This window comes from Genypterus blacodes, unplaced genomic scaffold (genome assembly GCF_046128005.1).
Source record: "Genypterus blacodes isolate CSIRO-AG114 ecotype Tasmania unplaced genomic scaffold, CSIRO-AGI_Gbla_v1 ptg000059l_1, whole genome shotgun sequence".
Taxonomy (NCBI): Eukaryota; Metazoa; Chordata; class Actinopteri; order Ophidiiformes; family Ophidiidae; genus Genypterus; species Genypterus blacodes.
In genome coordinates, this window is record NW_027466871.1 from 1,811,040 (window position 1) to 1,832,009 (window position 20,970).

Genomic DNA, 20,970 nt, shown 5'->3' on the forward strand with positions numbered 1-20,970 from the left:
GTTGTTCCATCGGCTGACACAGGTAGGGCCTTTACCTCATTTTGCCTGTGATAAACTGAAACTTCTACTTTTACAACATTGCAGGAGAAAATAGAAGAACACGCAAGTTTAATTAAATGCCTGAAAGGGTGCATTAGTGTGTGACCACTCATTCAGGTGCACTAGTAAGCCAATGTTCCTAGTTCTCCAAACCGAATGTAACTTCTTTATAAATAACAATACATTCCTGCGTGACCCTGGATCAGCAGAAATGAAAGAACAAACCATTCAATGTTACATTTTGAGAGTCTAATGCCAACAAACTTTTTACCTTAAAGAATTAGCAGGAATAACGCCGTCGCACATCCGGCTCAACTTGAAATGAAAAGACGACAAGATGACATAATGAAGGACTGACATGCTGTTGATGCAGCTAAAGGTCCCTCCATTATCACGCCTAGTGCCATTCTGTGCTGATTCATGTAGGTGTTATTATCTCTCAGGGTTAGGTCACTTTACAGGAGTCGTGTTTTCTTCATTACAGCCTAAAGCAGAACTATTATAACAGGAAAAAGTGCTAAATAGGAATGAGGTAGCAAAGCAGATGTAGCCCTTTAGCCTACAGCCCAGCTCTAAAAACTGGATGATGTTTAGAGTTTATCTCTATCATAAAACAGCCGTCAGTACTGTTTGTTGGGGATACACGTACAATGTAGACGACCAAAAGTGCTTTGTAAGTACATTGATCAAAGTATTTTCCTGAAGCCGTGACTGAGTGGGAGGAATACAGCTAAAGGTCCATATGAAACTCTCATTTCTTTTCTTTCTACAGGTGAGAGGAGGTGGAAGAGAGGCAACACTCACAGCTCAATGCCTCAGTGTGTGTGAGCCACTGGCTAATAGGACCGCATACAGAGAAGAAATGGATCCCACAGTTTCACATCATGACTCATGATGGCTCACACCACCAGCCCTTTCATGTCCCAAACTGGACATATTTAAAGGACACTGATTTTGATAGGGAAGGAAACTTGTAAAGCTTACTAACCTTAACCATAGATGAACAACAAGCGCACCACCAGGATCCCAACTTTAATGAATAAACCGTCCTTAATTATGTCTCAATATTTCAGTTTAGTTTAGTTTGCAGGAGCAGCAGCTTGATTTAAGGACAGCCCCTCGTCACGGCTGACCATGAACGCTACCGTAGTATCAACAGCCCAGATGATGAACCAATCAGACTGCCCCGAGTTTAAGGTCCCCATCCCTCTCTTTCTCACCATTGGAGTGGTGAGCTTGGCAGAGAACCTCTTAGTTGTGGTGGCAGTCATGCAAAACAGAAACCTCCACTGTCCCATGTACTGTTTCATCTGCAGCCTGGCAGCATTCAACACCATCGCCAGCCTGAGCAAAACCTGGGAAAACCTCATGCTCATGTTCGTTGATGTAGGACAGCTGGACCAGAAAGGCTCCTCTGAGCAGAAGATGGATGACGTGATGGACTCACTGCTGTGCATGTCATTTGTGGGGTCCATTTTCAGTTTCCTGGCCATTGCTGTGGACCGGTATGTAGTAGGGCTCAGGTTCTCAAGCAGGGAAGGGTACAGGGTTTATACAACCTTTAAGAACATTTTTAGTTATTATCATAAGCGGTGGTATGTTTGAATCTGTCACTGATTCATTGTACCACAACACTGAAGCAACACAAGTCATCTTTTGGTGACAGTTTCATGAATAATAATTTCCATTTAATCCCTGATTCCAAGTGCAATACCGTGCAATGAACATGAACTTCCACAATGTAGAGTCAAATGCCCTAATTGACCCAAAACAGTTAACTATTCTTACGGAGTGTATTTAAGTATAAGATAAGCAAGACATAATTATTTGTTTTAACTTGTATTCTAGCTATATCACCATCTTCCATGCACTTCGTTACCACAACATCATGACAATGCGACGCGCGGCAACCATCTTGGGGCTCATCTGGACCACCTGTGGGGTGTCAGCTGTGCTCATGGTGAGGTTCTTTGCCTCCACATTCATCATGATCTGTTTTATTGTCTTCTTCATCTTCTCCTTGGTGATTATCTGCTTCCTCTATGTCTATATGTTCATGTTGGCACGCATGCATGCCAGGAAAATTGCAGCTCTGCTAACTAGTGGTGAGAAGAAGTGTCGGCGTCGTCTGTGGGGTGGTGGCAGCATGAGAGGGGCGCTGACTCTCACCATTCTGTTTGGGGCGTTTGTGGTGTGCTGGGCACCGTTCTTCCTCCACCTCATCATCATCATGTTGTGCCCATTGAACCCATACTGTGAGTGTTACCGCTCACTGTTCCAGCTGCACTTGGTGTTAATGATGAGCCACGCCCTCATTGACCCGGCTATCTATGCGTTCCGTAGTGCAGAGCTCAGACACACTTATAGAAAGATGCTGCTTTGTTCAGACAGGTCTTAGGGCGTTAATATGCACTGAGGTCCTTATTAAGTGGAGTTCAGAGAGAGGAGTTTGCTGAGTAGAGAATTAAGTGAATATAATCCAAAATCGAGCTCCGTTGTACCAGAAATCCAACAAGTTATGAGATATTTGGACCAATTTTGGCCAAGGGGAGGCAGCAACAGGATCAGGAGACCAACATGACCTAATCCTCATGATGTCATATAGGCCAGCCTCCCCGACGTTGAACAGCGCCCTCTAGAGCCACAAGGCCTTCATACAGTAACTATAACATGCTCCCCCTAACCAGCAAACTGAATAAATGTCCTTTAGGGGCTAAATCTATCATTTCTTTATTGACGATCATAATTATTCATGTGGTTCCAACCAAAGACAACAAATGACTTTTAATATTGAAATTTTACATGTTTCTCAGAATATTACAAATGTTCTCATTGTTTTTATGACATTCTGATAATATTCTTCTTTCTTTCCAAAAGAAATCTGATGTTGTTGTTTGAATAGTCTTGATACTGTACATGAACACATGTAACATTTTGACCTTTTGCTTTATTTATGTATAAATATAGAGAGCAGATTGAGCCTCTCTTTTTCTTTCACTGTCTTCAATGACAGTGAAAGTGATTTTTAAAAATGTCCTTTGTGTTCTGATGAGTGTTGTTTGCGAGTCTATTCTTTTGTTTTAATCTCTAAACCAACAAAACACTTACAAAAACATTTGTGAAGGCCAAGGCAATTACAAAGCACACAGAAGAGCAGAAGAGCATCCTTTAAACCGCTTTCTAATGAGGCCATGGAAAAGTTTAGCAGCAGCTAAAATGAAACACATATAAAGTTGAAGTGTTTATTCCAGTTGGACGTGATGTGAACACATAAACAGGCGCCGTCTATAAGATTGTAACACAGCCTCATTCTTACATATTGTCACTTTAGACACGTTCCCGCTCTTCAGAAATAGCTTCTTTCTGATGATCCAGCCTCCAAGCAGCAGCCATCAAATGAATCTGACTACATTACATTACATTAAGTTACGATTATTTAGCAGACGCTTTTATCCAAAGCGACTTACATTACATTACCACCCTTCGCAGAGGGTGGTAATGTAACACTACTTTTGGTTGTGTAAATGATGTACGTAATAAAGCAGCCACTCTGTGTCTGTGGAAGATAAACATTCATATGCCCTTGAGCATCCTCTTCCCACTTCATATTTTGACTACTTACATAATTACATACTGACATTAACCAGTTCTCAGAAATGTATACTCTTAACATTTCTCTCCTCAGTCTATTTCTCCTCAGTATTTACCCGTCGGTGCACAGACATTGGCATAAGCATTTCTCAGGCTGTACGAACAGATGATCTCCTTGAAGGTCTTCCTCATCTCCTGACTCCTGAAGGCGTAGATCAGCGGGTCGATCACAGAGTTGCACATGATGAGGATGAGGTACATGTTAAAGTGGGACATGAAGCACACGCAGTAGAGGTTCCGTGGACAGGAAATCATTAGGATCAGGTGGAGAAAGAAAGGAGCCCAGCAAACAATGAAAATCCCCAGGAGGATGGTCAGCGTGATCGCCCCCTTCATGCTGGCCCGCTGGTGGATGGTGTTATAACCAGGCAGTGCAGCAATGCGCTTGACGTGTGAGCGAGCCAGCATGAACATGTGGCTGTAAAGGGAGGCCATGAGCAGCAACATAACAAAGAACATGGAGACCAGGCAGATGATGACAGGAGTTCTGTCTGAGTAGACAATGAACACGATCCCACAGCCTGTGCAGAAGGTCCAGATTCCACCGATGATGCAGCCGGATCTCTTCACTGTCATGATGTTGTGGTACCTCAGTGCATAGAAGATGGTGACGTACCTGAACACAACATAACAGATTTCGGATACTGAAGATATGGAAGATACTCGAGATACTGAAGTTAAACCAAAATTCTTTGATGACCCGCATCCTAGATATTCACTCTGTAACACCCATTCATCCAGCTCTCCATCCACCCCTTTCCACTTTACCTGTCCACAGCAATGGCCAGCAGGCTACACATCGATGCAACAACAGAGATGCAGATCATGGAGTCGAACACATTGTCCATCTGGCGGATGAAATGGTCCTCCACTACAAGCTGCCTGTTGTTGAGGAGGTAGATGATGATGGTCTCCCAGGCATTGGACACACTCACCAGCATGTCAGCTACAGCCAGGCTGCAATAACCACACAAGTCAAGCTTTGATCATCTTCACTATCATCTTCACTCTACATAAAGACATACATAACATAAACACAATTCATGGAACCCAAACAGTGTGAGTGATGTATTCTTAAATACAAAAGTGTAACTCTTAATGCTGTCAAACTTGGGAAACATAATGTGAGCTAAATGGGGGATTATAATTACAATCCCACTATGATTATTATAATTATAGTGGGATAGTTGTCCTTCAGAGCAGATGACTGATGATTGCTGGAATAATTTCTACAGGCAAAATGTGAACTTCCATCATTTACCTGCAGACGAAGAAATACATGGGTGAATGGAGGTTCTTGTTCTTAATTATGGCCAAAATGACCAGGATGTTCTCCAGGAGGGAGATGATACCAAGGATCAGAAAGACCTGCCACAAAATGTAGTACAGTTAATAAAAGACAATGGGATCATATAACTGCAAAATAAAACATACAGACCTCTATGGCGATGTGGACCTGTTCACATGCTGCAGGCTTAGACGTGCTGGTCTGGTCCGGGAGTAGAGGAGGTAGAAGGGTGTAGTTTTGGTGATAGTATGGGTAACTCCAGCTGGAGTTACCAAACAGCGCCCCCTCATGGTAGGAGGGCTCATCAGACACGTTCATCCCTGCTGTTGCTTTGCTCCTGATCAATGCAGGTTTGCTCTGGATGACATCATTCAGGCAGGCTGCCACAACGAGTAGAGAGGTCAGTGTCACATGGTCTTTATTTTTCATTTAAATAGTAAATAGATTATTATTGTGGTTCTGGCTTTTCCTTCACCCTATCAACATGATGGAAGAAGATTCACTGGGCGTCACGATTTCTGAAAATAAGTATGTTTACTTTTTGTCCGTGTATTTCCTCGAAATCTGCCCATTTCCAACAATACCATTTAAAACAAGTCACTTTCACCAGACATTTTAAGAGTCTGCTGCCAGATTCAAAGGTGTTTTTCTCGGCTAATTTATTCCATTATTCCACTCGCGTCACTTAATTAATGTGCTGCAAGAAAGCATCTTTAGCAGACCTGCAGGATTATCAAAGAGCTTCATTCCAAAGAATACATAATACTGCCAAAGTGAATAAGAGAGAAACATTCCTCCTTGATAATGGAAAGCAACTCTTTAGAAATCTATTATCATGCTTTTTGTATTAGGAGAGAAATAATCAGCGCAGCTCAGAGTGCCTTATTAGTAAGACAAGAAACACCTGTCAGCGTTAAAGTCACATTAGGAACGTGCTGATGAATTCTGTCCATGTGGATATTTCCACCGTGTTTACATTCACACATCAGCTTTTGTCTCTAAACCCACATGGATTTCATTTGCATGGATTATATTGGTATGTATGATTCTGATATGCTGTGGTGTCAATATTAGTATCTGGTAAACTGCAGCCCTTCTGACTTTGTTGCCATTTTTGCAAGCAATTCAAAATGACAAATGATTATGTATGTGGTTTCTGGCAGAGAGATGTTTTTGACCTCACTTTTTTCAAGGGTGACCCAAGAGAGAGAGAGGCTCCTTCTGTTTTGACACCTTCCTGCATGTAGAAAGGGGCCATAGAATTGGCTGCCAAGTAATACTGCAGGTTTATGTAGATGAGTTTTCAATAGTCTGTGTGCTTTAAAGCCCCAGATAAAATGAATAATTATCAAGTCTAATGATTTTAAAAAGGCCCCCTGCTGGTGGGACAGTGCTGGGTCAGAACCAGTGCTCCTCTGGTTGTTCTTGCGAGTTATAATTATGATGAAAATGAAAGTGGCATGGCAGAATCAAATTTCTTGTTAAATTTCCCTGATTGCATTGAAGTCCTCCAAGTATGACTCCGTCTCTTGAGTTTGGATGTTGAATGTTTGCTAGATTGCTCAAAAAGCTACTTTGTAGTTATTGTTTTGACCAAGGTTTGTGAATGATGGGGTATGACAGAGCGGAGTACCAAACAGATTGCTATGGATCCACTCTCAGGGATGGATATGTATTTCTTAAGGGAGCAAGATGTTCTTTTTCCTCTAATACACCAATCTCAATCACAAAGATCAGCCACATTTATCCCTTGATGGACCTTGTCAAAATATTCAATCCTCAACCCTGATCCTCAGAACACACAAGAGTGCATACTTTGATTAGCTTAACAAACCTTATTTATCACACCAGGAGAGGGTTTGACAGGGAGAAATACAGTGTTGTGTGTCTGGAGGCTCATTATTGATAATCTAGATGTTATTAGAATAAAACGTATTAATTTATTGCCCTCCCAGTATATTTTTCACACAAATCGCCAAAAATATCAAATATTATCAAATGAAAATATTGACAATGACACAGATATATATACAGATCATATAATATAGTCAAGCAGATTTAATGATGAAGCTCCAAATGTGTCAAATTGTGCCAAATGAGTCTATTTCCATATGATGCTCTTTCATGATCATGGTGTATTAGACTGTGTGTATCATAAATACTTGCTCTCTGTGAGGGCTGAAGCTTCGAACTCATGACCAGCAACTCTACACAACAGGAGATCTCAATCTGCAGCTGATTGCATGATGTGAGTGACTCATAACTCGAACACACATATTACCAAAACAGCTGCTCAGCCTTAAAGGTTGCCATGGCTACACTGTCACTAACATAGTGTCAAAGAGTGTTTCCTTGTGCACTCTCTTCGAAATAACAGTGTTATTACCATGCAGGCCATGATTGAGCACACAGCTGCTGATTGTAATGAGCTGTTGCCAGTGACAGGTTAATTTGGAGGATAATTTAAATGTGTTTGCAAGATCACTTTAACCTAATCATTGTTCTGTTGCTTGTTCTTCCATACACACAGCTATTCATATCTCTAATATCACTGTTGGAATTTTGCCACCGCATACATTTTGGTAGTGATGTGTGTGTGAGTGAGGAGAACATGTCAGGATTGTACCTTTTGTTTTGAAAGAAATATTTTATAGAAACTGTTAAAAAGTTGAAACAACATGAAAATGTACCAGCTGCTATCATCTTTAATCTGTTGTTATTATTATTAGTAGTAGTGGAAGAAAGGTGGGGTAGGTGAGGGGAATCGTGTGATTAATTAGTGTATGTATCTACTTTATCTCTTTCTTTCAACAGTAGATAGACATAATTCTGTATTTAAAAACTGTAACAGTAATCGTAAAAATAAGTACAAAACAAGTTTTTTGTTTTTCCTTAATGACAATATTCAAGAATTCATTTTCACCCTGAAGTTCACAGAATTCTCCCATCATGTTGTTTACTCGTTTTAATGTATAAATGTATTCACACACTCCATAGCTCACCGTGTCTTATTGCTTACCACATTTTAGTCTATTTTAATATTATAATTATTTTACTTTTCAGTCTTTCTAGCTACTCTTTCTTTATTACATGTTTTATTCTTAAAATTATCTGTTGATGTTTTGTGTTCATTAAGGTGGAAAGCTGTACAAACACAAACTAATAACAATAATAATAATAATAATATATACAGTATGTGTGTGTGTGTGTGTGTGTGTGTGTGTGTGTGTGTGTGTTTGTGTGTTTCATATATAGGAAGAGGCAGAAGAGCTTTTTCTCTTTTGGTTGAGGCTGTGAAATCAAACAAAACGAAATTCTACGCAGGCAATAGGAATTATTGTTCATTAGCAAGCTGGCCTCATTTATCTCCGAGCCTTATTGAGGTAAATGTTGACGATCAGTGCGTATATATTTTCCAGATACTCTCAGCTTTTCTGCACAGCCTTCAATCTTCCTATTTCTCCTTTTCCCTGTGATGGACTGTGTTGTCTGTAGAGGACACTCAGGGCACTCAGGGCTGTTTGACCCTCAGGTGTGAAAACATGCAAGTGGTTGTCAAAATACCAGCCGTGCTTTTATGGGTTTGTCCTCTCTAAACCCACACACCAAAAATCCCACAAACTCTATGATGTGGAGTAGGTATCACAGATACAACACAAGCAATCAGACATTCAAAAGATTCTTTCAGTGAAATATCCTCACTGATCTGCTTTCATTAGAGGTTCTGCCACTCCAGGGTTGTTCTCACCATTGAGTGATTCATTCATTATATTTGATTAATTATCTAGTCTTCAACATAGCGTTTAGTGATTTCATATTCCTGATTTTGTCTGAAAATCCAAGTATTTAATTTAAGATGTGAGCTAGAGAGGAGCTGCAAAAACAGTCATCCTCAGTTATCAATATATCAACTCAATGGTCAATCATAAAAACTACTTAATTAATTGAATAACTACATTTATCACTAATCAGTTCAGTGCTGTGCAAAGATACACAATATGGATGAATGATGATACACACCTGAGGTCTCAAGAAGAACACAAGATCGTCTAATAGCACCTTAAGGATCTCTATATAAGGGCTTTCCCAGGTTAGATCAAATAAATGCAAAAATGGGAATGTGAACGATTTGTTTTAAGAATGAGTAAAACAGACACAGAATGACTCACCTCTCTGTTCAGCAGCGAGGGAAATCTTCCCGACAAGTAGCTCACACAGACTGAATGATTCCTGTGTGGAGCATCAGATCAATGCTTTCACTCAGAGTGCTGGAGATGTTGGTGGCTGTGACAGAGAGAGAGAGAGAGAGAGAGAGAGAGAGAGAGAGAGAGAGAGAGAGAGAGAGGGAGAGAGAGAGAGAAACTCTCCTCACCCCACAGTGTGGACACAACCTGCAGCTACATCACTATTAGAACTCTCCCACACAGCCGCCTCCCACAAGGAAGCAGTAGCTTTCTTTCATGTCTATAGATCTTTATGAATTATAGTTACATGGACATGAGCGCATCCTGCTTAGAACAGGATGTCACAGGAATCACATGCTGCTGTAAGAGAACAGACAGTAATATGAAGAAGAACAAACTATTATTACAATTTATTTGTAATTTGTCATTTCTTAAACCTAATGAGACTCTAATTCCAAGCTTTGTTGGAGTGGAGTGGAGTGGTTTTACAGGAACATCACGATAATGAAGGTGGAGAGCAGAGAGCAGAGAGCAGAGGAGCAGAAAGAGCTGAATAAATCTTGGACACATGAGGATTTGAGGGGAAGTATAACTGAAGCATGGGATTTGCAGCATCTACATTCTCAAGAGAAGATGAAACCCGAGTTGATCTCAGTGGGGAACTAAGTTGACCGTGAATACAAAGCCTTCAATTTCCTTTCTTTATAGATGTTTCTAAATTGTGGGAGTCACAGCTCTCTCTTGCAGGGACGGATCACTAATAGATCAGTTATGTCAACCAAACAATAAAAACATGAATATAAACCAATTTGGACTTAATACACGTGATTATGACACTCAACAAACAAATGCGTCATCTCATCATGATGGAGCATTCAATTGTTATTACTGCACCTCACAAAATTGTAAAATGATGTTTTAATGACGTGGCTTGGGGGCCTGGGGGTGGATTTATTTCAGCAGTACTATAAAGAGGCTTCAATGGAAATGTGTTTTAAATCCCCGGTCTCTTTGATTCCCCTCTGCTCGTTGTTTATGTGTTATAAGGTTCATTTGAATTTATAATCCACCAGCAAAACCATTCCATTAGTATGCATTTACCCACTTTTGTAAGGCGTTACAACATAAATGAGTAATGATTTGTCATTATTATATCATAGATACAATTATGGAATTTCAAAATTAGGATAGGATTTATCACATTGTAATTTAGTATATCACAATACTACTTATTACATTTTCTGTGTGTTATTGCTCAGATGTTAATCCCAGTAAACAGAACAGTAGACAGGAATGTGTGGTCATTTAGTGTAATTTGTGGTAATTCAGTGGCTGCCTGGTCCATTTCTATCGTTCATGTTTGGCCATACCAGCCTGATTAACATGTAAAATCATTACTTTACAGGTTCCTTTCAATTCCTACTGGACCAAGCTTGGCTTTTTAATGCTGTTATACAAGATGGAGACTCATCATGTTCAAAAACACGTACTGCTTGTTAATGACCTGCCTCACAAGTGAATACAGACAAACAATCCAGTCACTTGAAAATAAGAACAGAGAGAATTGATTTGTTTTGGTGCTGTGCTGTACATCCTTTGGTTATTAGTTTCGCTCACACATTTTAACACTGTGATCATCCCTCTGCCTGGTCTATACGTTACTGGTGGGGAGACAGAGGAGGTGAAAGACGGTTTGCTTGGCTTTGTTTGTCTGATATCCATCTAGAACACAGAGTTCCTCTTCATGAACCAGAAGGATATTTTTTCTGCCCTTTTCATGTTCCTACATATTGAGTCTCTTTGTTCTTGATTTACATTTGTACAAAGCGTCCTTTAAATGCTTTGCTCAACCCCAAGGATGATCTGATTTATAAAGTGTAACCATTATATACCCGTTTGTCCTCTGGCATGTGTTGTTTCGTTTACAATTTACTGATTGAAGCTTGTGTGTAGTCTATTAACACCCTTTCCCCCATGAAAAATCAGGAAATATTTTACAGATCCATACAAATTTTTACACTTTCTCAGTCTGGGGACAGAATCATCTCCTGACACCAGAAAGACCCGTACAGAATGAACATGTACAGAAATGTCTTTAACAGGAAAACAAGTTTGTCTGTGAGAGCCAAGATGACAAAAGCTGACATTTACATATAGAAAAGCTTTGCACGCTCGTTTATTGATCCTAGGTTGTGTGTTCATAATAACTGTCTCTCAGTTGAAAATGTCATCACTGAATACACTGCAATCATAACATTTCTTTCTTTCAGAAACAGTGAACATTCTCGATTAAGTATACCAGCTCCCTAACACACACCCCGGATTCATTATCATTGCTTAAATCCTTTTTAATCCCTTTCTACGGCGAACTCTTTCTTTCAGGGCATTTGGTGAGACCTCTTGAGACCAGAGCAGTCAGCGATGACAACGACTAGTGAACTAACTGAACTAATCAATCTTCCATCACAATGGGAAAGACAGAAGAAGGACACTCTGTGGGGGCTACACTGTCAGGGCAGCCAGTGAGATGTCACAAGGAGGATGAGGAGGATAGCGGTGAGCCATCAGCCATGGAAGAACATTGTGTGGAACTAAAGCTCAGAAGTTGTTTCTCCAGAAATGTGCTATTTGTGTTCTTGGGGATCTCATCCTGTTTCGGTACAACTTTCTTACTGATGCCTACCATGTGATTGGACGTCACACAAGTAGCCTGTAAGAGGTGATGTCACCAAATATAGCCAGAAGAATGAAGGCTGTGTGCCAGACAGAAATATGGATGGAAAGGCCATGGGGGATGGGATCAGACTATTTATAACTAACTATACACACTGTTTCAATACCAGTAATGTCTGCATCTGCATCAACAACAATGACTTATCAAACAGTCTCCAATTTGGGGTTTTTACAAATAGAGACGTTCCCAGGAAATCAATATGGCCAGAGTCAGGCAGGTGTGTGAAAAACACTTCTGTTTACTGCCCAAAAGATGAGAGGTTAAACCTTTACATTGTGTATATTGGTGCTGTGATATAGCAGCTTTTCTGTGCTGGTTAATGTTGCTTTCCTGAGATGTATTTATCAGAGTTTCACACCCTGAATACGGCTCTCTTCATACAATGTGCTCTGGTGCTTATGCTGTGTTAATAGCTGCCCAACCTGTCAGCTCTAGGATATAATAGGTGCCTGTTGTTTGGAAAGTCACAACTGCCATCAAGTTGTGATGATGGCATCACAAATGCCTTTGATTTCCTTATTTCCTCTGGCTAAAAACACAAAAACACACATTCATCTTGCTCAACCTTGCAACTCATATTGCAAAGCCTAGAATTGCCGATGTGGGAGTCAGGAGAACAAGAGTGTTTTGCTGAAGCAAAACATAACAGAGCTCAGCAGGTGAAAATGCATGGAGGAACTTCAAAAAGCACTGATGCCTGCAAGAAACAGCTGGGTGCTGTTAGACAAACCAGAGCATGGACAGGAACTCCAATGACTCAATGATGTAGTGGAAAGTCCTTCCGTCACTGAGGGGCATGAATCAGACACAGTGAGTGAGGCTGAAAGACATGATGCTGTAGCCTTGCCCTCACCTCATCTCATCTTCATTCATGCACTGTGTTGATCTACAGGAAAGCTCAAACTCAAAAAAGGAAGTGAATCGAGCCTTGGATGTCTTCTTCACCTGTCAAATTGTTTCACATAATATCTTAAAGCATATTGATTAGATACAATGAAAAATAAAAGGTAAGATAATGTCATAATGACTAGGATAAGAGGTGTTAGTCAGCCAAAGATAACATGAAACTGTAATGCACTGTGAAAAGTATGCTCCCATGATACTCAGCCCATTTTCACACATAAAAACATGTGGCGGCCCTCACATCACGAGGAGCATGACTTAGTAGATCCTACCCTCAGGCCTGATTTGGAATAAACATCTAACTGTTTACTGCAGTTCTCCTGTAGCGATGTTGCTTACATACAAGGAGCTTTTAGAAAACCTATGTGTGTCACAGCGCTGGGACACCCTGCAGTGTGTTTTACAGGAAAGAGGAATGGTCGTCAAGCTATTTATAATTCGATTGATGTGGCCTCAAACTTTGTGAACATGTTTGAAGTTAATTGCAACATTTAGATAGGTGGTGGAAAAAAATTAGTAACGACAGAAAACCATGACTTTCCATGAAAAGTGCTTGATCTTTTCCTGCAGCACTTCCTGGTAAGCATTCTCATACATTTCAAGGTAATAATGACATCCACATTGATTGTTACTCGCATAAATCTTTATAATTGTGAAGCAGAACATTTTAATTTATGACAGCTGTCCACCAGGCACAACATGAATATACTGGATCTCTGAGATGACATCATGACTGTGAAAATCGATCAGCAACAAAACACAAGACATGCAGCTATATATCTTGTATCAGCTGTTTGTACTGCCCTGTGCTGTAAACCTCCATGAATCAATGATCCTTTGGAAATGTGACACTTTAAAAAGATCACATCAAGAGTATCTAAAGGAAGTATTCTGTGTTCTATGTACTGCACATGCCTACACAGAATCATTAGAATTCAGAAAGTGCACTTCACTGGTAATCAGTGGCGTTAATAGATAAATCCTCTCAGAGTCTCTCCAGCACAGACGCTAACAGGCCCCTGGTGGGATTCAGATCTTATCAAATGAAGCAGGTGTCTGTTCTCCTGTAGGATCCATGCTGAGCTGAGCAGGATCCTCTGGCAGCATGGATGAGGTTTGCGGTCTTGCTGTGTTGCTGCTCAGTGATTGTTATTGTTTTAACCCCAACATCAACAAGCAACAGCAGTGCCGAGTCCCTTGACATGAATGACATAAATTCTGATCAATGAAATAGATCGTCCCTGCTCTTATTAGGCAAAAAGAGGTTGTTTTTTCTTAACCTTTTAAATACAGTATCGATTTCTAAATATTGCTCACTGTTTAGAAATCGCTCAGTTGTTTAGCTCCTAAAAACTAAAGCTCCTGCTCACTGCCTACATAACCTAGGGCCTCTGTCTGTCTGACTCTTAGGGTATGTGTAGGTGGGTAAGTTTATGTTGGTCAGTCAGCAGATGATTTATGATTTGTTTGTTTGTTGTGTGTGAAGCACGTAGAGCTTACATTGTATTTACATTTCACTTTTTAGGAACACCAGAACTCATAATTGAGTTTGTTGTTCATTTTAGACCAATCTCACCAAAGATCTTATTCTAAAACCTATTCTGGGAATAACCTTTCGAAATAGGTTTTGTGATATCTGAAATTTTGAGATGGTAAAACCAGAGAGTGAATTGACACGACCTTAAAAACTGAGATTAGTCTACCCTCTGCTGGTCAACCTGTTGTAATTGCAGCTTTGCAAGTCTATGCAAATGCCTCCAAAAGTTATGATCAGTAAGTGTAAAAGCATCAGGGAATCTTTTTTAATGACTCATCATAAAAACATGTATTACCTTTCTATGGATACTTTATATATATATATATATATATATATATACTTATATATATATATAAGTATATAAGTAAGTTTTTCTTAACTAAAATGCGTCTATAAAATTATATAAAATAATAGCGAATCATTTTTCGTACAACATTTGAATATAAAAATTTCAGGCGTAAAAACAAAACAGTTTCGTGGAAATAACAATTGTTGTCGAATTTGTCGGCAGCCAAGCCAACGGTATGATACCCAGGACCCGTTTGGACTTCATTTCCCGTGGTCCTTTGCGCGGCTTGGGCGCATGCTGCTCCCCATGCTGTCGCTGCTGCAGCAATAAATGTTCTGGATGACACAAACAGGCCTGGATGGCTCTCAGGACTCAGGATAACTGTTTCATCTGGACCGTAACCCGTAAAGTCCAGCGTACGTACCCGCTGTTTCCTCTACTCTTCTGACATAGGCTTTATTTATGTTAATATACTTATTTACCGGTCTGTCTCGGGGTTTATGTGGGTGCGCTAGTCTGCTAGCGGCGGTGAGCTAACGTCAAGCGTTAGAAGCCAAAGTTGGCAGCTGTTCAGATTCAGGCCTAAGCCCGTAAAGTGACCCGTGTCTGAGCACGATCCCGGCTTGTTAAAGCCTCCAGAGGCCTCTCTTAGAAGCTCCGACTGTTAACTACCTCGGCAACCAGACAAAACTAGCTAAAAGCGACCAATCGTCCTCCAGACTTAAGCGGCCAATGTCAACTAGCATCTAGGGTCAAGTTAGCGTGTGTATTTAACGATGGACTTCCGGGCATAACTTCCGAAAATCTTAAAATAACAAACAGCTTCTCCCTACAGTCTTGCATGCATTTGAATAAGAACACACAAATGTCGTACCTTCGTGTAATAAGCTTGTGTTACAGTTCGTGTCGTAGTTTCTTTGCTAATGTGTTAGCTTCAATAACCTTTGAGCGCCGGGTGACGTAACCTTTAATATGCGTATATGACAATACATCAACATTCGGTCTGTTTTGTGTTTCAGGTGCAGCATTTATGGCTGTGAGGTCTTAACAGGTACATGTGAAGGAGAGAACCTAGTCCATCAGTGTGGTAACTATGTTAGTTGGTGATGGTGATGATGATGATGGCGGCGGCGATGTGGCTGTAATTGTATGTAGTAGTTTGTCAAATGCTAAAGTCTACAGGAGAATGAACAGAATACAGGAAGAAACCAAAACAAATAACTTGAGGGGATAAATTATATAGAATTTTTTTTAATCCTCCATAATTTCCTGTACCAGATAAAATCCATTTCCCCTCCAACTTTCACTGAAGTTACATAAAAAGAGACATGGGCTTATTTCAGTTGGATTATGTTTGCAAGGTTTTCTGTTCTTATCTCAAGTTATAAAGTTGAAGTGTGAGGATATCATTTAGAATGTGCCGGTGCCTTTGTTTGTATCCATGTATTTCTTCCAAACCCAGATTGTGTGCTTGACCGTAACAGAGGCAATCATAGGAGAGGGAGGAAGAAGAGAAAGATGTTGCAGCGCATCCTGTCCCACGGGACGCGGCGGTGGGTTGCAGAGGGGAGGTCGTTGCTGTTGGGTGTCCCCGTCCCCAATCCCCCACCGGCGTTCTGTTGCTGCACCCTTGGCCTGCTGCCTCCTCCACCTACAGGCCGGCGCTACCTGTCCACCTCGGCCTCCAGCAGGGCAGCGCATCAGCCCAAACACCAGATACCAGAGGAAGAGCCGCAGTCGCCCTCCACACCACAAACACACACGCCCGAGAAGGTGGAGGCCGTGGAGTTAGACGTGGACCCCCTGCAGGACAAGTCCAGCGGTCTGATTCAGAGGTTTCAGAGGACCTTCAAGCAGTACGGGAAGGTGCTGATCCCATTACATCTGCTGACGTCCACCTTCTGGTTTGGAACCTTCTACTATGCTGCGATGAAGTGAGTCTGAGAGGAAATCACCCCTGAAGAAAGTAGAACTCTGAGCTTTAACTTCAAAAGTCTTATATTGGTTAAATGTAAAAATACTAAAAATCAAGTAGAAGGTGTTTTGAGAGAGAGAGAGAGAGAGAGAGAGAGAGAGAGAGATCTAAAGTGCTGCAGCGTAGTATTGTTGAATACTAGAATGAGATAGTGTGTAACATGAGGAGCCATGGAGCAGACGGCTGCATGGTATAGGGCTGATTCCATCTGTCTGTCCATCTGTCTGTCTGTCTGTCCTCATATTACAATGGTTCTTTTCACACCTGGGCCAGAAACTGCAGGTCCAGTTTTCTTCTGCTTGGTCTGATAAAGAGTCCACAGACTTTGCCTAACTCGGTAGGGTTGTTGCCCAGGTAACATGGTTAAAGCTCCCAGACACCACAGACGCTTGATGATGTCAGTTGCCTGCAATGTGCCACAGTCACAGTAGGACTGTACATGGCAATAAGACCGGGCTGAGAAGTGGTCTCACACACACACACACACACACACACACACACACACACACTCTTATAACAGTGATGTGTTCAGTGTTGCCCCATCTGTTGTTGACATAAATAGCGTGTCCCTGTCCTTCTCTGTTAACCCTTGTGTTATAGTTTGAATATTGTCATGCACCCGTGTCTTCATCAAGCTCACATCACATGTTCACGCTGTGTAAGTGAGGCCCAATGATTGTTGGCAGAAATCCCTCATCCTCCCCTTAAGATGTAAGGAAAGAAAGTGTGTGCAGCTGGTTGATTGTAAGCGTTTCCCTCCTCTCTGTTTCCCAGGGGAGTAAACGTCGTGCCGTTCCTGGAGATGATCGGTCTGCCAGAGTCTATCGTTGGCCTCCTCAAAGATTCTTCTAGTGGCTACGCTCTGACAGCTTACGCCATGTACAAGGTAAATGGACCCATTAGTGCTATGTGCAGACTCTATTATTACCTGGGGACCTCATGTGATTTGTAGGCATCGCCCCAACGTCTGAGTGAAGTACAGCTCCAATCCCAAAGATCACATGTTCCACTTAATGTGACATTTCAGGTTTGGCTGCCTGATCTGTTTCATTTACTGGAACGAAACGAACGCACGCAAAATTGTCTCCCGGCAGAAATTGCTCTGCACATTTTCTTATGCAACCCTTATTTTAAAGGGTAACAACAGTAAAGGTTAGTATGAGGAGATGCAACATGTATGAGCATGAACCTATGAATCCCCTGGCCTGTGTGCTGCTCTGTCCTGATGTGATATCCTGAGTTAGACATTACATTACATTACGATCATTTGGCTGACGCTTTTATCCAAAGCGACTTACATTACATTTACCACCCTTCGCAGAGGGGGGAGCAATTGAGGGTTCGGTGCCTTGCTCAGGGGCACCTCGGCAGGGGCTCGAACCGGCAACCCTCCGGTTCCCAAGCAGAAGCTCTACCCACTGAGCCACTGCCTCCCTGACGTAGTCAGGGCTGTGATTCTCCATCCTGATGAGGAGCGCTGCTGTGCTCAGCCAGTCACGGTGTGGGAGTCCCAAAGCTCAGAGAGATGGGAAATGTGCAGTGGTACTTGAGGACTGAGAGCTGTCGGGGAAGTGCAGTGGAATGTTTAGTAGATGTACACAGTAAAGATAAATAAAGAACACAGGCGACCTCAACAAATCATAGCGGGTCTCCAGGTTACACTTTGCCGAAAGTGGAACTTGAGTCATCTGATTTATTTATTTGGGTGTGTGACCTCATGGCTCACCTGGGTGAGTGTGTGTGTCTGCTTCCTGAGTCACTGCACATCAAGTTTAAAAAAAGTGGACCTAGTTTTTAAAGTAGGTCTGAGGGGACTCATGAGATGTGAGTCCAGGGGACATTCAGCCATTTTCCCTCTTTGTCTTGTTTCCCCTGCAGATTGCGACTCCCGCCAGGTACACGGTCACTCTGGGCGGGACGTCGCTGTCCGTTCAGTATCTCCGCAAGCACGGCTACTTATCCACGCCACCTCCGGTCAAAGAATACATCCAGGACAAAATGGAGGAAACAAAAGACAAACTGACAGAGAAAATGGAGGAGACAAAGGAGCGCTTCTCGGAGAAAATGGAGGAAACGAAAGAGCGACTCTCTGAGAAAATGGAAGAGACGAAGGACAAGTTCTCTGAGAAACTGCTGGAGACCAAAGAGAGAGTTTCTGAGGGGAAATCCTTTTTCAGAAAGAAAAATGAGTAAAGTATCCTGGTTAGGGTGCCGCCTCTGAATAAATGATTCTTTAATAAGTAACGGGTGAGTTTGGGGTAAATAGCACTTACAGAATGAAGGAGGTTTTGCAGTTTCCTTGTCATTAAATTTCACCGCACGCATCTCTGCATCACGTGTTGTCAGGTCCATCCCTCCTGGTCCAAAGACTCGCCTCAGACTCTGACGGCTGTACTCTCGCTTCATCATATCAGATATTCACACGTTTGTGACAATAACAAAGATCTTCCCCCCCTTAGAGGCGGCAGTGTTGGACAGGAGAATAAAGTTTGATTCCCATGGTTACCTGTATGCGTCCTATCACCGCCGCTCTGCAGGCTCACAGCAGCTCTCTGTCTTTTTTTTTTTTAAGGTAATGGGAGAGGAAAAAAATGTTTTCTAATGTATTTTTTATTAGATAGCCAAAACTAATATATTGCATTATGTTGGTGTCTGTGGCTCCTAATGTGTCGACTGAAAAGTACATAAAGTGATGATTGTTTGAAATCATACGTGTCAGTTTACATGTGATGACTTTGTGCATACATGTAAATGAGCTGCAGGTACGGTATGTATGTGAAAGCACTTATAACATATAACACAAGTGTTCATCTCAGAAAATCAAATCATAGATCAATAAAGATGATCATTAAAACGCCTGTGCTGGATTCTTAGACTCAAACATCGGGAGCATCACATCATGGAACACAAACATGGTGTTTAACAGCCGCATGTAAAAGGAATGAAGAATAAGCAGCTGGTATGTAAATGTACGAGCATCCAGATGTGTAAAGTTGCGCAATGCTTGAGTGAAAGGAATGAAGGGATTTCCCCATCTACAGTCCATAATCATTTAAGAATCAAGAGAATCCAGATTCATCTATATGCAAATAGATTTCTCTCAAGGTCAAGGCCAACAACCTGTTCAGACTGTGACCTTTGAGCCCTTATAAGGCACTGGAATCAAAACATGTCAGCTTTTAAGGAATTCTGAAAATGTTGCTATTTCCCTTTGTCTTCCATTCTTGATTATTTCCTCTTCTGGTGTCTCTACTCTTTTATTTCAACTGATCTGTCAGCATGAAGACCCCACAGTGGAAATCTTAAAGGTTTCACCTGACAGCAAACCAAACCTAGAGGGGCACTGAGTGAAGAGGCCTGTCTCTTTCTTCATCCCCTGATCTGTTTCTGTTTTTGCAGAACAATGCCTGAAACAATTCCATGTATTTCTGTACAGAAAAAAAAAACAAAAGCATATTTTAAATACTCCGTTTTGGTCATTTCTTCTGCTGAGCACCTGAACGCACCATGAGCCCGGTGACGTCATAGAGGTCACTTTGCTCGACCACAAAAGCCTTCAAGAGTTGATTTCCATGCTGAATACTTCTCAAATCTGCTTATGCCACTGTGTTTATCCAGATATGTAAAACAAATGCGAGCGCCCTGCTGTCACACACTCTGCTCCTTCATTTGTTATGGATCTGTCTGCTCTATACGGGAAGAGAACTGATGGGAAATGTGAGTTACAATGACCTCTGACGTCCAAACTAATGAACAGCTGTTTATGCAGAACCACCACCCTTCACTGTCTCTCTCTCTCGGTCACACACACACACAAACACACACACACACACACACACAAAGTGTTGTCCCACAGGGAGGATGAGGCAGAGGATGCAGGCATGCTGTGCTTCTTGAAGCGTTCTTCAGAGTCAGAGGTGAAGACATGCCACTTGTCAGGATGCTATGCAGGGAGGTCAAAGGTGAAGCTCTGGGCAGCGGGAGGACAGAAGCAGAGTTGTTGTTTTCTATCTTGTTCTAAACTCCCAAACGATGAGAGCTTTTCTAGTTTCTGTGTCTGTTTCTGGTGAACTATTTGTCAGATCTACTGAGACTCTACTTGAATACTGAAGATACATTCATCTGGATGTGTTGGGTTATAATAACAACATGCAGTATTTTATTAAAGCTCATTGGGTTCACGTTTCGTTTTTTTTACAAACCAGGGAAAATGCAGACGTTGCTTCCTGAAAAAAATGTGGAACAAGCTGTACTAGAAAGCAGTTTCCTCCTCCTCCTCCTCCTCTTCTGTTTCCTGTGCGTTACTAAAAGCCTTGAAGTGCTTCAGAGTACAGAGCTGAACGTGAAGTCTTTTATCTCTTCAACTTCTG

At 41.6% G+C, this 20,970-nt stretch overlaps 3 protein-coding genes across 4 annotated transcripts; 2 read left to right on the forward strand and 1 right to left on the reverse strand.

The window, feature by feature from the left end:
• Positions 1-1,173: 1,173 nt before the first annotated feature.
• On the forward strand, positions 1,174-2,437 carry mc2r (melanocortin 2 receptor). Its single transcript, XM_076153702.1, has 2 exons — positions 1,174-1,544; positions 1,888-2,437. Exons 1-2 carry the CDS (start codon positions 1,174-1,176, stop codon positions 2,435-2,437), a joined length of 921 nt encoding a protein of 306 aa, XP_076009817.1.
• A 1,298-nt stretch (positions 2,438-3,735) lies between these two features.
• On the reverse strand, positions 3,736-5,317 carry LOC143003262 (melanocortin receptor 5-like). Its single transcript, XM_076153828.1, has 4 exons — positions 5,129-5,317; positions 4,952-5,058; positions 4,459-4,647; positions 3,736-4,306 (listed from the first exon to the last, which is right to left on the reverse strand). Exons 1-4 carry the CDS (start codon positions 5,294-5,296, stop codon positions 3,736-3,738), a joined length of 1,035 nt encoding a protein of 344 aa, XP_076009943.1. The 5' UTR covers positions 5,297-5,317.
• Positions 5,318-14,912: 9,595 nt separating this feature from the next.
• fam210ab (family with sequence similarity 210 member Ab) lies at positions 14,913-19,454 on the forward strand. Of its 2 annotated transcripts, XM_076153874.1 has the most exons (5): positions 14,913-15,041; positions 15,645-15,676; positions 16,110-16,559; positions 17,375-17,486; positions 18,479-19,454. In XM_076153874.1, exons 3-5 carry the CDS (start codon positions 16,144-16,146, stop codon positions 18,791-18,793), a joined length of 843 nt encoding a protein of 280 aa, XP_076009989.1. In that variant the 5' UTR covers positions 14,913-15,041; positions 15,645-15,676; positions 16,110-16,143; the 3' UTR covers positions 18,794-19,454. The 2 variants fall into 2 exon arrangements, with proteins under 2 accessions (XP_076009989.1, XP_076009990.1); XM_076153875.1 differs by lacking the exons at positions 14,913-15,041; positions 15,645-15,676 and having other exon boundaries at positions 15,684-16,559.
• Positions 19,455-20,970: the final 1,516 nt, after the last annotated feature.